This window comes from Hyalella azteca, unplaced genomic scaffold (assembly GCF_000764305.2).
Source record: "Hyalella azteca isolate HAZT.00-mixed unplaced genomic scaffold, Hazt_2.0.2 contig14952, whole genome shotgun sequence".
NCBI lineage: Eukaryota > Metazoa > Arthropoda > Malacostraca > Amphipoda > Hyalellidae > Hyalella > Hyalella azteca.
The window spans coordinates 63,043-80,460 of record NW_025944818.1 but is presented as its reverse complement, the minus strand read 5'-3'; the positions used below and the strand labels follow the sequence as shown (position 1 = coordinate 80,460).

Genomic DNA, 17,418 nt, shown 5'->3' with positions numbered 1-17,418 from the left:
GGATAACAGACGAATGTCATTGGAGCTTGTTCATTTTTATATGCAACGTCATGACATCTTCGAAATGTATCTTTTTGAACGCAATTATTGCGAGAGTATTAGGATCTGCCTTTCTTTGCCTTTGAAGTATATCTCCTCTGCCTGTCGTAAAAGCCTGATCGCTTTAAAAACCCTTGAGGTTCATATAGTTAATATAGTTAATATATGAAGTTAATATATGCATATAGTTTATAATTATCAATGAGTATGGATAGGTAAGGCTGGGTAAGGCTGGGCAGGTATGAGCCGTTGAATCATCGCAGAGGCTATCATCAGGTCATACCTCACTAAATTTATTAGTGCCCCTCACGACTCGAAGGATTGATTACTCGATAAAGTAAGTTTCAAAAATAGGCATTTATGTATTAGGTATCTTAACATTAACAGAGCTAATTAACATATATACGAAATATATCCGAACTCCGTCATCGGAGCCTTCCGCAACAGAGTAACGAAAGTTTCAGTTATTGGTAGATGATCTTTACCTAATTGATATATGAACTGAGATATGTATATATATATTGAGATATGAACGATGATATGAACTTTAAAAATTTAATTAAAAAAGATTACTGAGTGACGTCATTAGGTAACATGAAACAGATTTCTTCCTATCCGCACCGACGCGCGGTCCAACCAAGAAACAGTTGACATCAATTCCCCCAAGGTTGGTTGACATCCATGGCAACTTTTCCGATTCAGTTTGATCCCAGTCAATTAATTAATTCTACTGAAATGAGAAAAACTCTACACTTTTTTGTTACCAGTTTAAGATTTAAAATTTCGAGTGAATTTAGTAAATGAAGAATTGGATAAAATTTTTTATTCATTTGCATCAAGGTCGTATTATTTTTTTCAAACAAAGTATTAATAATTCGGACAATTGAAGATAGTTAAGAAAATAATCATGATAACAACGTTCTCCACTAGACCAAAATCTCAACAAAATTGTAAGCCCTATCGTATAGGTGCATGGAACTGATCAAATAAATGTAAGATTTGAAATGACACTACATCAGCTGGTTATTTACTTATTGAAAGCTTAGATATTGCGTTATTTACCTTTGATAACGAAAATTCAGTTTGACCAAATTAAAACTGGAGATTTCAGTATCAGTTCTCCCAGACGTTATGATGAACACGCTTGTGGAATTTTGAATTACTCTATTAAATGAAATTGTGTGTTCGAATTTTCGGATGTTGTTTTTTTATTAAATTAATTCAATAAATTCATCTGCTGCAGCTCTTTGTTCATTTAATCAGTCTAAATAATTAAAATCTCTCCACATTTTTTTAAAGACACATTACCAACTAGAGAAATACAGCGCTAGAAACTTCACCAATATTAATAGACTTTAATCTTTAAATAGGAGGCGTAACATAATATTGAAAGCGTAAACCGCTTCGTTTGATTTGTTTGATGAATTGCGATAGAAACTTTTCTGTTACTGTGATACAACGTACCGCTCTTATTATTGTGATTGAACGTTTTCGGTTACTGTGATAGAATCGCTCCTGGTATAATGCAAGAAACTTTTCCGTTAAGGTGATAGTTTTTTTTTATTTTACAGAACCTGGACCGATGTTAATATCTTTTTGGTTATTATCTGTATGTTATTCTTAGCATCATTTGTGTGTTGCTTTTCGCGTAATTTCCCTAACAAAATTTTGATGCGAGCCTGACTCTGAAATAGGTGCCGCCTATAGGACTCGGCCGGGGAGCCCGTAAATCAGCCGCTCATGTCCGCTTCGGCTCAGGGTTTGAAGGGCAGCTTCTAGACAGCTTACCAGCTATAAGTCGGAAACTATAAAGTCATAAAGGAGATTCTGGTCAGAAGTTAACATAACATAACATAGTGATCTCGGCGCTGAAGTGTAGGCCTGATGCGGCCTGTTGCCGATTCTTTTCCTTTTCGTGCCTTGTTCACAGAAGATCTAAAATCGTGTCATTTGACCGGATCTTTTCACGACTGACGAAAGATTGAAGTTGACTTCGATCGGCTGGCCGAGCAGACACAGAATAACTTTGCGCCGAGTGTTGCAATTCTTCGGCCGACGCCTAGGCGGTCTCAAAAATTTTGTAAGGGTTGCATGCCATATATAGCATCATTGCTGTTATTTAACATCACTTATGTTATTAGCGCTGTTCCCTATAAAGGCGAAAGGATACTGCAATAAAAGACAAGAATATAAGAGTAACGCTTTGATGAAGAAGGACAAGGCTCGCCTCGAGGATTTCGGTAAACAGACAAATGAACAGAGAGACTTGGAGGAACAGGAATAAAGGGTGAATAGACAAATGAACAGATCGAGAGACTTGGAGGAACAGGAATAACGGGTGAACAGGCAAATGAACAGAAACGAGTGAAGTAACAGGAATAATGGTTGAACAGACAAATGAACAGAAACAAGTGAAGTAACAGGAATAAAGGGTCGTGACGCTCCCTTTACAACGGTCACATTGCGACGATCGCGTCACAAAGATCACGTCTAAATGATCACGCGACAACACGTACGTCATAAGGAATACGTTGCTTTAATATAACAATAAAGATACCTACGCGGCGCGTAAAGGTAATCATTCAAAAGATTGATTTCTGACTCAAAAGTGACATGAAATGTCATACAAATTATGTTGGGCGACTATAACATGTCTTTTACGCTCAGACATATGACGTTGTATCAACGTTTAATTAAACATTTTTTCCGTTGAATTGACGTCAATTAAACGTTGCTTTTCCGTGTGGATATAGGGAATTAATACAAGCTTCTTGTGAACTCATTCAGGGAATTCATTCAACATGCTTCATTCAAATTGTATGAATCATATCGTTTGTAGTTAAATAATTTTTATCATTTATTTTAACTGCAATTTGTTTACCTGGACATTTTGCGAGATTTACAATTTAAATTTATTTTTAATATAAATTTGTGCCAATGAGAGTTGGTTCATAATTTGTATGCATTTGATGGCGCATGATAAAGAATTGAATAAATTCGATAGGGCAATTGGAAATTGGCATTTTGTTCCGTCGTCGAACGTTTGCGACAGCTGACAATTTTAAGTTTGCTGAACTGGAAATTACACAAGTAAAATAACAGCACAAATAAATTAATTCAAATTTTCTTGTCGGTAGGCCAACGTCAGGTGAAAAAAATGTATGTAATTTGAAAGGCTTTGTTAGAATTGCACAATACAGTAATTGACGGCGAATGATCCATAGAATTTAAAAAATCAGTTAGTTAGAAGATTTCGCGTTGAGAAGTTGAAAAGATCAAACGACACAAGTGCTGAAAAATGCAAATGTGAAATGTAAAAAACTGTCGCTTTTTATCCCACATTCAAAATTAATATCCAAAGTAGAATTAAAATCTTCTTTCAAACGTCAGTGGACTCTTCACACAAATTACGGACCAGTGCAGAAAAAAACACGTTTTCTGACAGACCAAATAATGAAAACATAGACAGTTTACCGAATATAGTTGAAGTTTAGCCTCTCAACTGTTTATGCCTGCAATATTCAATTAATATGCACTCGTGTCGATTACAATTGACTGACTTTAATTCATTTCCGAGCGAATAAAAAGTCTATCGTACAACACGCTGGACATAATCTTATACACAATTTCGTTCTGGACATGAACACCCCATTTCCCTCCAGCAACAATATCCAATTTCAAGTTATCGTACTGGACATTTGAGACCATTTCAGTCCAGTAACAATATCAAAATTCAAGTCATCGTGCTGGACATCAAGACAATTTCAGTCCAGTAACAATATCCAAGTTCATGTTATCGTGCTGGACATCAAGACCATGTCCGTCCAGCACCAACAATCAAATTCATGTTATCGTGCTGGACATCAATACCATTTCAGTCCAGCAACAATATCCCAATTCACGTTCCTTATCTCGAACATATCATAAATAACAACGTCATGGGAACGAGCTAGGAGAAGATTTCAAGCTGAATAATAAGAAATTAAGCGGGGTATAAAATTCATCACAGATGAATCGGGAAAATACGATCATTATTGAAAGGACAAACGTGTATTAGATACAATCAGAAAAATGTGTGAGAGTTTATACAAATAACATTGCCTTATTTGTCTTCGTGTGAGTCATCCTGACCCATTTTTAGTGCATTTTCTCATTTATGGAAAAAAGGCGCTATCGTGCTCGTCATGTCCGTCCGTCTGTCCGTGACTCCACGTTTTCGTCGACGAGAAAATGCGCTCTCTGTCACTCACTGCAGGGAGTACTGAGTTTAATTTTTTCGCCATTTACTCGTTTATGGAAAAAATGCGCTATTGTGCTCGTCATGTCCGTCTGTCCGTCTGTCCGTCCGTCCGTCTGTCTGTCTGTCCGTCCGTGACTTCACGTTTTCGTCGACGAGAAAATGCGCTCTCTGTCACTCACTGCAGTGAGTACTGAGTTATATTTTTTCCGACATAACAACGCATCAGTGCTGGTTACGTCCGCTGTCTGTTCGTGACGTCTGTAGGGAAGCAGGTCACTCCTTTGAAAACGTAGCACATTAAATTTCTGAGTTCAAAATACATAAATAAATAGAGTTATACATTCTCTTGCATTGAAATATAATAAAGTGCACTGCATTATCGTACACTGAAAAATGCAGGAGTTCGTAAAGAATTGCCATGACAAAGCCACGAGAGCGTACATGAGGTCTGAGAGAAGGACAGGATCGACCAATCTACCACGTTAGGTACAAATCATATGTTTGATTGATAAACCTAATATGAACATTAGCAAGTTGAAACATTGCATGAAAATAATAATTGTCAACTTTTACTCTAAGGGAAACTGGTCCAAAAATTCGAGCAGTTTCCAATCTTCCAATAATCAAAAGAGTCTTTGCTGGGAAATCCCATTTCCGTTTTCCTTTAACTGAGCAAACACGCTTACTCTCCAACATTCAAATATAAACTTTAAATTAAGTAATCTCAAGGTATGTGATTCATGTTTAAATATTTTGGGTTGTTTTATCAGTCGGGAAAGAGGAACTAACCTTAGGGTACGCACACAGTGAAAGCAGGTTTGCCCGCGCGGGCAACCTGCTCCAACCTGCCACAAGAATGAACATAGGATAATAATGTAAGTGTTCACAGTGAAAACCTGTACGAACATGCTTCTGTATTATATGGTTTCAGGCGCCAGCCTGAGCAGGTAACCAGCATGCTGGCAACCTGCTTTCACTGTGTGCGTACCCTTATGTAAGTTATCTGGACACAGCGACTGAGGAGGGTGTATGAACACAGCTCCAGCGCGCGATTACAACAAGGGTTAAATTAACAGACTAGAATGGCAGTGAAAAACAAAATACTATAATCATGCAGTCATTACATAATCATTGATTACATCGTGACAAGAAACGACCAGAAAGTAAGTACAAAGTGACTGATAATTGCAAGTCTTTATAAAAAGTCTGAGCTTTGGGACCTAAGAGTCCGCTCCAATCCTATAGGACATACAGAAGTCTGCCCAAGAAAATAACTTATTAAAATCATTGATGGGTAAAAAATCAGGAAAAAGTGACTTATCATGTCACTTCAAATGAATTTATTCCATATGAGAACAACGAATATGCATTAAAAATTCATCGAAAAGTTATCTGAAAAAGACATCCGCCCTCAGCGTAGGCCCCATTAGACAGCGCTTGCTACTTCAATAAATTATCTTAATTACATAAGCAATAACAGCGTTCACAAATTACTGAGATAAAGATAACCAAAGCAATTTTGCTTATTAGGTTATTTTCAATTATAGTACAAAATATCGCGAATAAGAATATTCGCACAAATGGACGAGCTCTTGACAAACTCGCACCAAATATTTAATTTCCTAATAATATCTTCATTTCAGTTCCTAATAATAATATCTTCATGAAGCCCAACAAATTTATTACGAAAGTGAAAAAGTCTTCGTATGACGACGACTTGAAATGCTCAAGCTACGTTAACATCTAACACGATAAATCTATCACCCTAAAACCACACAGCATCACCTTAATATATTAATTAGGTTTCATCTGAAAATCTTCTGGAAGTTAAATACCAAACGCTAAAGTAACCTCAGGAAAAATTATCTTTATCGTCTCAGCGGGATAAACAAATTTTGAATTTGAAATCCTCGAAGCATACGTTTTGACCAGCTAACTTTTATTCAATACGATCGAATTTTAAAACTTGCATTAGGCACATTTTTTTAACATTCAAAAAACATCAAACCAAAACATTGTCATCAAGTACATGAGTTCATTAATTGTCATCGATTTGATAGATATTTTAGCAATCTAACCAACAGTTAGCGTGCCAATGGTTAAGTACATTGGAATTTAGGTAATAAATATTTTAGTTATTTTAGTTAACATTATTTTTAGTTAACATAATATTTTAGTTAACATTACCATCCACTAAATAAATACGTTCTCATCCGATTGATAAATACTTTTAGGTATCCAATGAACAAATATTTTAAGTATCCAATCGATATAAAAACATGCAATCAATGAATATTAATGGTATCAACCGAATACATCACATTGATGCAATATTTAGGGAAAGAAATTAGCGGCTGAGCCAAACTAGCGATCATCACAGGTCGTTCAATATAACAATCGTTAAGGGTGCGGGTCAAATTGTTATCGAGGGAGTAACATTACACGTATAACTCTTGCTTGCGTAACAATCGCGGCTACATATCATTCAAAACTTCTCCATTCATTCACATCTAATCTCTTTCAATAAAATCCAGAAGTCGATTGCAATGTGAAGGCATTAGCATTTTTTTCCACCGACTCACAATGTGAAAAAATCTCGACTTGACATCGTGAATGATATCTAAAGAGAATTTAAAAGCAAAGAAAAGTCCACAAAAATTCATATCTTTATAGAAAACGTTTCGGAGACCAGCTCCATCGTCAGTTCGTAGAATCAGTAAAACGTGGTAAAGGGAAAGCGTAAATTTACGCTTTCCGTAAATTTACGCTGGTCTCCGAAACGTTTTCTATAAAGATATGAATTTTTGTGGACTTTTCTTTGCTTTTAAATTCTTAGTTAATTTGCGATTTAAGCAAACAAGTGATATAAATTCATATCTAAAAAGCATATAATTACCAGGGCTCGACACACGAGCAAGGCACCAATCCATAACCACAAACATCTATCATGATCCAACAAGAGTATATTTTATAATCGTACGCCAACAGCAGCAAAAGCTGCGCATTAAGCCTACTAATAAATTAACGGACCAAAACAGAGTGACAAAACTTAAGACAATACCATAACAAAACCTAGGGCAGAACACAATGGTTGTTGTCATGGTGCACTTACAAAAGAGAATTTAAAACAATACTCCTTATGGCACCAAAATATTATTATTACTTTGTCGTGTCCTTGTATTTATACCATCGATAGGATAACGCCAGACATTATCTCTAGAACACTTGAATAAAGAATTAACATGGTATAGAATACTTGGATAAAAAATTTACATGGTATAGAATGCTATAATGAAGAATTAATATGGAATAAAATATTTTAAATAAAGAATTGATAACGAATAGAATATTTTAATGAAGAATAGACAAGTTATGTAATACTTTAACGAGCAGTTGAGACGTATTCCGTGACCTAAGACAAGCGGTATACGAGCTCGTCCGAACCAAGTTGAGATTGAAGTGAAATAAACCCAAGGACTAACTCTACGACCGAGGAACCTGAAGATGGTTGTTCATCACTAAGTTATGACCATATAATTATAATTATAATCATGACCTAATAATGGCCTAAGCCTTCCACCAAAATATGATGAGCAAAGAAGAATGACCAGTACGCAGTGAACGGTCGACTCACCGTGAAGCATTACAATAGTAAATCCTTATTATACTACAATGTACGTTATAAAAATGTGTTGTTCTTTTCTGTAATACAAGAGCTGGTGTTATTGTAAGTCGATTGCTAAGAGAGCAACTTGAAGAACATCAGAGCTAAGGATAAGTTAAGGAAGAGGATAAGTAAAACGAGCTTCTGGCGCGAGATCCAGTCCTGCACAGGAAAAAATGCAATTAAATTTCACTTTTTAGCGCATTTTCTCATTTATGGAAAAAATGCACTATTGTGTTCGCCATGTCCGTCTGTCCGTCCGTCCGTCCGTCTGTCTGTCCGTCCGTGACTTCACGTTTTCGTTGACGTGAAAATGCGCTCTCTGTCACTCACTGCAGTGAGTACCGAGTTATATATTTTTATGCTTACGAATATCATGTCATGCCTTGTATACAAGGAATGAAGTAATTCTGAATAATTCGACGAAAAGTTTCCTTTTGCATTGTCTTTCATTGTCAGAAAACACATTAAAGCAAAACAATAATGCTGTTTATGCTCACAAACAGTCAGTGTCATGAATCTCTTACAAATATATTCATTAATACTGCAGGATATAAGCCTGGTCATCTCTAATACAGGGTCTGGCAAGGAAGTTAGGATAATTTGATACCAATTTCGAGGCAAACATCAAGATATTTCGATTCATGATAATTTGCGGGTAATTTTCTTGGTCGAAGTTCAACATGATAATGGGGCGAATGAACAGCTTTTACTGAAGTGGTCCTGAGGCACCCGGAACCGCACGAGTGATTGAACAGTACGAACAAGCGGAGACATTGAGCGCTTATGCAATTGCTTGGTGACGTTTAGGTCGGTACTGTTCGACTACCTATCGCTCGTCGTCCCAGGTATCACAAAACCAGTTCAATCAAAGCTATTCACCCAATCATTTGTACTGTCAAACTTTGGAACACCACCAAAGCGGCCCACCTTGAAATGATTAACTGAAACTGCCATATGAAACATGAGGTGCCATATGATTCACATCTCCACTGCTACTGAAATGGGGCCTCTTGACAAACAGATAACTTTACCCTTTATCCTACAAAGACTACCCTGCATGTAAGCCGCGTGGAGTGTCGTTCAAATTATCTACAATTCCTTGCCGAGCCTTGTACTGCAGCTTGGTCCTATCAAAGTCTGAACAAAGAGTCATGTGTGGGCAACTGGTCGGGTGTTCTAGGGGCATAAGTTGGTGTACCAGCTAGCTGCACGGTTGTGCTAGGTGCTGACGGATGTACTAGCAAGATGCACTGGAGTAATAGGTGCCTGAACGGTTAGGCTGGCTAGCTTCCCTGGGGTAATGGGTTGCTGAATGGGTGTACCATGTAAAATCTAATGTGTACTATGTAATAGCAAAGGTGTACTATGTAATCGCACAGGTGTACTAGCTAACTGCACAGGTGTACTAGGTGTCTAATCAAATGTACGATGTACTTGCCCCGATGTACTACATACCTGGACTGATGGACTGGTGAGGTAGAGGAGGGGGTTAGCCTGGTATCGCTGGGCGTCCTCGTATTGCCTCCTGAAAGTCTCGCGCTGGGCCGAGCTTAGCACGGACGCCTGCTCGCGCGACATGATGGGCGTGGTGGCCGGCAACGTCCTGTCGTCCGGTAAGGACTTTTTGCGCTTCAGGGCCGTGCCCGACGTCGCCGCCTGCAGCAGACCGGCAAGCGTTACACTAGACGTCAAGATGGAATACAAAAAGGATTTTCTCGAAACGGCAAACTAATTTCGGAGGATAAGTCGATGAACACGATAGTAAATTTGTTAGAATTGTAACAGTTGGAAGGTTCATGATGGAGCAACAGTAATATATGGAGTAACTATTAATGAGAATCTTCTTGAGATGCCTAGATAATTTCGTTGGAGCAGATGAATACAAGCGGAAATTTGTTAAAATATCTCATAAATCAGAATTGTAAAATCAAATGAGAAGCAATGGAAAAGCAAATCTATTTACCCCCCCCCCTGAATTCTGCAAGGTAAATATTTAAAGTAAAAAAAAAACCTTTGGCTGCTGTTGTTGTTGCTGTTGTTGTCGAATCACTGGATTGATGTAAAGTGATTCTGTTCTCTTAACAGGTCCGCCGGGCGTGGGCGCAGACTGGGGTATCAGTTGACCACAAGCTCTTTGTCTGAGCAAAGCTTCTGCCTCCTTCTGGTTGGCCGGGATGTGGTAAGGGACGTTGAAGGATCCACCAACGCTCCCGTTGCCAGTGAGAGGAACCCCTTCCCCAGGCAACATCGAGGTGGGTCTTGAGGGCCTCCTTGATCCCCCAGAAATGACTGTGGCACCAACGGGGTCGTCTTCAAAGACCCCTGAATCCGGGGTACAGTCGGGCGCGGTGTGCCTCTGCGCCGAGGGCGCTCGTGAGCGAGGGTTGACGATCTCGGTCGGCACGGGCGTGGTGCCGCGACTGGCGAAACGATCTATGGAACGATCTCTGGACGTAGCGCGCGAAGAAGGTTTGTTGTAGTGATCGAAGCGGTCGTTCATTATGTTCGATGGGATGTTGGTGAAGCCGGAGTCTTGAACACCGCCCCTCGATCTCTGGCCTCCACGCTGCGTGTTTCGACCTCTCTCTTGCGGCATGCCCGACAGAGAGTCGGAACGGATGTGAAGTGTCGCCTCCATGGACAGGTTTGACTGTCGCCGACCTCCTGGATCGGATGGTGGCTGGAAATCGATGAGGCCTGAACTGGTGTATCCAGGACCAGTGGATATTGGTATGGAACTCATGGCTGTGTCATCGAGACTTGAGTCGTTGTACAAAACGGGTTGAGCATCGTTAGGTAAAATTTCTCTACTGCTGGGCTGGAGAGCTTCGATTTGTCTTCTTGCTGCATTGGCGACAGTTCTTGCCAAGTCCGCTCCTGTTAATGGACCAAATAAATATTTAATACCATGAGAGGTTATAAAATTTGGTATACAGTAAATACGAGAGACTGTAGGAGCAAACTGAATACTGTAAAGAGGAGGCGTAAGTGGAATTCGGAAAAGATATCATATTTTATTCGCTAAGTACGCTTCATTCATAGAAATGAATAAACTATTAGCTTCAATAAAGCTTCTAGGGAACAGCCTCATGATCTTGGCGAGTTGATAGAGCGGAGGGAGCTCAGGTACAACCTCTCTATATGGCTGACACGACACGTCTGACTCCACGACTAACCGCCACTCTGACCTGACGTCTAATTAAACCTGACCTTACCTCTGACCTCCAATTAACCACCACTTAGATCAGACCTCTCATCAAACGATGGCTACGGCCGTAAGGTCGGATTCTAATCTTACGGAGGCAGCCACGTCAGACGAGGCCGTTTATAAACACTCTCGGTACAACAGCAACAAAAAAATCCACATGATGAAGTGAAAAGAGATCATTACTAGTGAATGATTACCCTCTTCTCATGGTTATTAACCCGTCTGGTTACGTATTGGTCATGTCATAACCTGGACCATGTCATCACCTGGACCATGTTATCACCTGGACCATATCATCACCTGGACCATATCATCACCTGGACCATGTCATCACCTGGACCATGTCATCACCTGGTACTGGCATGTTAACATGCAGCGACTGGCATGTTAACATGCAGCGACTGGCATGTTAACATGCTGCAACTGGCATATTAACATGCAGCGACTGGCATATTAACATGCCGCAACTGGCGTGTCAACATGCAGAAACTAGCATGTTTAACATGCAGTAGCTGGCATGTTAACATGCAGCAACTTGCATGTTAACATGCCTCAACTATCATGTTAACATGCCTCAGCTGGCATGTTTCTTCCTCCATCAGTAATGCTCTATACTTAACTACCATGTTAACATGCCACAATATGCTTGTTGTGCCCTGCGTACGAGTAACATGAGTAACATGAGTGTTGTCATGGTAAAAGAGTAGCAAGCCTAGGATTTCTACACGATATATAAAAAAAATAATTATCGAAATAGTAATCGTTATGAGTACGGTTATAGAACAACCGCTAAGCACAATATAAATATTTTTTGTACGAAAACCATACTTCGAGCATATAAACGAAATTTAAATTGATATAATCTCAAAAAATGAAAAATATTTTTGTACGAAAACAATACTTCGAGCATATAAACAAATCTTAAATTGATATAATCTCATGAAATGAAAAATATTTTTGTACGAAAACAATACTTCGAGCATATAAACAAAATTCAAATTTACATAATCTCATGAAATAAAATTTAGGTAATATAATTGATGTTAAAAAATGCAACTGTCACATGAAATAAAATTTAGATAATATAATTATGCTAAAAAAATGCACCTGGAGATGCCGATGTCTTCTTTCTGCATGGCGATCTTAGCAGCGCGCTGGGCGGCCGCCACGGCGCTCTCGATGCGCTCACGGAACTTGGCCGAGCGGATAAGAAACACGTGCTTCTTCTTGTTGCTGGTCATGAGCACGTTGTTTTTGTACTTGCCTTCCTCCTTGCTACCGTCCTGCACGTAAAGAAAATAAGGTAGTTCACTAGTAACGTGGCAGTTAAAATGAAGTTTTTTTGTACTTGCCCTCCTCCTTGCTACCGTCCTGCACGTAAAGAAAATAAGGTAGTTCACTAGTAACGTGGCAGTTAAAATGAAGTTTTTTTGTACTTGCCTTCCTCCTTGCTACCGTTCTGCACGTAACCGAGAAATGTAGTAGTTCATCAATAACGTAGCAGTTGAAGTGAAGTTTTAAGCGGATTTTCCCATTTATGAAAAAATGCACTATTGTGCTCGCCATGTCCGTCTGTCCGACTGTCTGTCTGTCCGTCCGCGACTTCACGTTTTCGTCGATGAGAAAATACGCTTTCTGTCACTCACTGCAGTGAGTACTGAGTTATATTTTTTTGTATTTGCTTTCTTTCCTCCTTGTCACCGTCCTGCACGTAACCGAGAAATAAGGTAGTTCACAGGTAACGTAGCAGTTAAAATGAAGTTTTTATTATGAGTATTATTATTTATTAAAGTTGTAGAGTTTGTGAAGAGTTTGTTGCTTTTGTATTGAATTCATCCATGCTGCCATATTGCACATAGCCGAGAAATGGTCAAATGTGGGGTTCGGTTACGTACGAAATAAGTCATTACGGAAGGGTTAAAAATAAAATGCTTTATTTATTTATTTAATTGAATAGTTAGTAGCTGCCGTCTTTAGCTTGGCACAGTGAGATATCGCTTGGTATATTAAGTAACAAACGAGATGCGAAGCTGAACGAGCTGCAATGGAAAGATGCAAATCAAACCAAGAGCTCAATTTCAATATTGAATCATGTGGTTAAGTCAAAAATGTCCTCCCTAAGATTGCAGGAGAGCCAGAGGCCATATCCGTGCTTTTGCTTTCATAGTCAAGATTTCTCAAATTGAAAGTAGTGGCATGGGTCAAAGTTCATTCAATGGGTAGAAATTTGCCGACTTGGAATTAAGTTGTGAAACTGTGTTCTCCTAGCGTTAGGGTTACCTCTTTTCATGGTAAAAAGTGGTGATGCCATAGCCGTATTTTCTGTTGCTGAACCACTCCTCACCTTGAAGGTGGTGACGCCGTAGCCGTATTTCCTGTTGCTGGACCACTCCTTACCTTGAAGGTGGTGACGCCGTATCCGTATTTTCTGTTGCTGAACCACTCCTTACCTTGAAGGTGGTGACGCCGTATCCGTATTTTCTGTTGCTGAACCACTCTCCCTCGTATTTAAGTCCGTCCGTCCGTTCTGACACGCCAAAGCCGCTGCGCTTGTCGTTCTTCCACTCGCCCATGTAGGTCTCGACCACGCTAGGCTCCAGGTGCTCGTCCTGACAATGATGATAACAATGTTAACAATCATGTTAACAATCATGATAACAATCATGATAACAATAACGATAACAATAATGATAACAATGATGTAACAAATATGCTAATAATGATAACGATAATGATAACAATAACGATAACATTAATGATATCCGCAACGAAAACAATGATAACACAAAAGATAACAATGATTATAACAATTATGATAACAATAATAATAACAATAATGATAATCGTCAGACGTGAAGACAACTATCGAAGTTAGGGCTTCTGGAGCTGTTTGAATATCCACTAATGCCGCTCACATGTAAACACTTGTAAATTACCTCGTGAAACCTGACTTAACTGGTTCAAGTCAAGTTAGTGTTAATTATTGAGTGTCGCAATTTAACTATCTATAGCTTCCTGTTCGAGACCAGATTTCATTCTCTTATAGAGCCTGTTTCTTTAGCTTGCCCTGCAAGTACATCTTAAGTACGTGCATGGTCTCATGTGTACCGTACATATATTAAAGATTGCGCGAATCGGTACATTTTTATTAATGGTTTGCGATATATGCCCTGGAAATAAACGATACGAACTAATGCTGACCTTTGATATAGTTTGTATGCAGTATATAGAAGGTGATACGTAGACTATGTTATGAAGAGTGATAAGGTCTCTATCTTAAATCATCAAGTACAAGTTTAAGTAACACAACCTACATGTGGAACAGCCTCCCTGATAGCATCGTTGACGCTCCGAGTATGAACGCCTTAATAAACAGACTAGACGAAGCTATGCAGGAGCATATGTTCAGCCTTAAAATGCCTAGCAAATTACGGACCAGGCAATAAGTCCAGCAGCTATCTCAATCAATCGTCAGCTATGGAAAGATCGGGTTCCAAAGGCCGGATCCCTTGTGAATCAAGTCATGAAAAATTCAAGAATCGGCAACAGGCCATGGGCCTATTTCTTCAGTGCCGACACTTCTATTCTATTCTATTCTATAACTTCAAGTTATCTTTCACGAGCTGACAAATGAGACCACGACTAAAGCATTATTTTCCAAGGACTTAGAAAGACAATTTGCGGTTATAATTGAACAATGTGACAGTATTTGTCAATGATGATACTGATGGTGATGGATGATAGCCACAGACCTCGATGATGAAGGACGCGTTGGAGCCATCATCGGGCTGGTCCCCTGCAGTGTAGGCGGACTGAGCAGACCCGGTGGACATCCAGGACGCGGAGCTGCCCGTAGACCGAATACTGCCCGCCGCCTTGTTGGTCTGAATGTCCCCGGTACTGCGCTGTCGCCGCATCTGCTGTGGCATGGCTTAGTGGCTTATTGGCTTAGTGGCTAAATGACTTTGTGGCTAAATGGCTTAGTGGCCAAATATCTTTGTGCTAAATGGTTTAGTGGCTAAATGGCTTGTGGCTAAATGGCTCAATTCATTGTATGGCTCAACGAGGTAGCAAACTCAAGACATAGATAAGAACTTGCCAGTACGAGGCCGACACAAAGAAGAGGCCATGAGATGTGCCTCACGACCACAGCTACGGCTTAATGTCTCATCCGATCGTAGCTTAATGGCCGATGGCTCATGGCTTAGTGGATAATTGGCTACGGTCTTAATGGCTTATACGAATGAATCAATGTCTAAAAGGCGTATGGCGTCTAGACGCGTAAGGCGTCTCGCGTACCTTGAAGACGTTGCGTATGTTGGAAGATTTCTCGACGAGGCTGTTACGCCTGCGCTGCACCTCGTCACTGCGCATGCGTAGGACGAAACCGCCACGTCCATCGTCCACCTGACGTGACAGAGACGTGTTAGTCTGGCGTCCATCGCCCCCCTGGCGTTGCGGTTGGTAACACTCATAAAAATTTGGTGGTGGAAATGACACACAAATGCCATCCCCCATTTGTCCCTCCCCCCGATATTAAGGGCACACAATAGCTTCTCTTATCTTTACAATAAATAATAAATGAATTAACCGACTAATAATGTTGATGGTTAATAAGATACAATGAATAATAAATGAATTCAGTTACTAATAACATTTACATGGTTAATAAATTTATATGGTTAATAAATTTACATGGTTAATAACATACAATGAATAATAAATGAATTCAGCCACTAATAATAATAATAATGTACATGGTTAATAATAAACACTGAATAATCAATCCCCCATGGCGCTACCAAATATTGCGGGGCCATTATATTCTAATATTATAATATTTACAAAATTCACCTTCCATTACATAGAAATAATAAAACCAACCCTCAATTAATCTGGGGGTCAAAGCCCCCTCCCACCTTTCTGTCCCGGTCAGCGAGGGGGTCGCCGTCAGATCTGAGTGAGGTCGTGGACCCCCGGCTGGGGGGCGACGCCCCCCCGCGGCTGCGGCTCACGGACGCCTGGCCGAACTGCGCCGAGGTGCGCACGCCGTAGCCATGGCGCAGCCCGCGCAGCCACTGCCCCTTGTACGAGCCTGGGGCGATATGCGCGACTTTAAATTGTGTTATCTATCTATTATCTATCTATTGCCTATAAGTCATGTTATCTATTTAATGGTTTGGATAAATTGACTTTAAATCATGTTATCTATTTAATGGTTTGGATAAATTGACTTTAAATCATGTTATCTATTTAATGGTTTGGATAAACTGCCTTTAAATCATGTTATCTATTTAATGGTTTGTGTAAATTGCCTTTAAATCATGTTATCTATTCAATGGTTTGTATAAATTGCCTTTAAATCATCTTATCTATTTAATGGTTTGGATAAATTGCCTTTAAATCATGTTATCTATTTAATGGTTTGGATAAATTGCCTTTAAATTATGTTATCTATTTAATCATTTGTATAAATTGCCTTAAAATTATGTTATCTATTTAATGGTTTGTATAAATTGTCTTTAAATTATCTTATCTATTTAATGGTTTGTATAAGTGCCTTTAAATCATGTTATCTATTTAATGGTTTGGATAAATTGCCTTTAAATCATGTTATCTATTTAATGGTTTGGATAAATTGCCTTTAAATCATCTTATCTATTTATTGGTTTAATGAACGGTTACATGTTTTGGATGATTGAATATCCTATATGATTGAATCATCAAGATTCAATCATATATTTATATCTATATTCAATCATATGATTTAAAGTTTTGAATGATTGAATATCATATGTACGTTTTAAACTTTTGATATATTTCACCCAGATCACCGTCAAGCATTGCGCTTACATCCGAAACATCCGCTACACTCCAGAACATTCCTGGCAACAGAGAACATCAGCTACACATCATCACTACACACCAGCCTCTTAACTAACATTTGTGCAAAAAATATCCTAACAAATTTTGTAACTTATCCATAGTTAACGGTAACATTTCATCAGGACTAAGAACGAATTTGGACAAAGATCGAAGAAAATGGTACCTCTGACTGTACCTCTGATTATTGGGGCTCTAGCTACCTAATAATGGGTCTATTGGATTAACAACGATTAGCAATGAATTAATGAATTTACTTAATGAGCAAGTTAGTGATATTATTTGAACAATAAAATCGCAGCTGTGAGGGTTGGAAGTGAGGTTTGGAAATGAGGGTTGGAAGTGAGGTTTGGAAATGAGGGTTGGAAGTGAGGTTTGGAA

General features: G+C 39.1%; 1 protein-coding gene across 1 annotated transcript in view; it reads right to left on the bottom strand.

Annotated features, from left to right (window-relative positions):
* Window positions 1–7,606: 7,606 nt before the first annotated feature.
* LOC108664667 (junctophilin-1) overlaps window positions 7,607–17,418 on the bottom strand; it is a 22,598-nt gene continuing 12,786 nt past the window's right edge. Inside the window, exons 3-11 of the mRNA XM_047884242.1 lie at window positions 16,074–16,249; window positions 15,454–15,561; window positions 14,907–15,071; window positions 13,605–13,763; window positions 12,262–12,437; window positions 11,506–11,555; window positions 9,958–10,823; window positions 9,402–9,602; window positions 7,607–8,105 (exon numbers count right to left, since the gene is read on the bottom strand). Of these exons, the coding sequence (XP_047740198.1) occupies window positions 8,019–8,105; window positions 9,402–9,602; window positions 9,958–10,823; window positions 11,506–11,555; window positions 12,262–12,437; window positions 13,605–13,763; window positions 14,907–15,071; window positions 15,454–15,561; window positions 16,074–16,249 (1,988 nt within the window). The 3' untranslated portion in view covers window positions 7,607–8,018. The remainder of the gene's footprint in view (window positions 8,106–9,401; window positions 9,603–9,957; window positions 10,824–11,505; window positions 11,556–12,261; window positions 12,438–13,604; window positions 13,764–14,906; window positions 15,072–15,453; window positions 15,562–16,073; window positions 16,250–17,418) is intronic.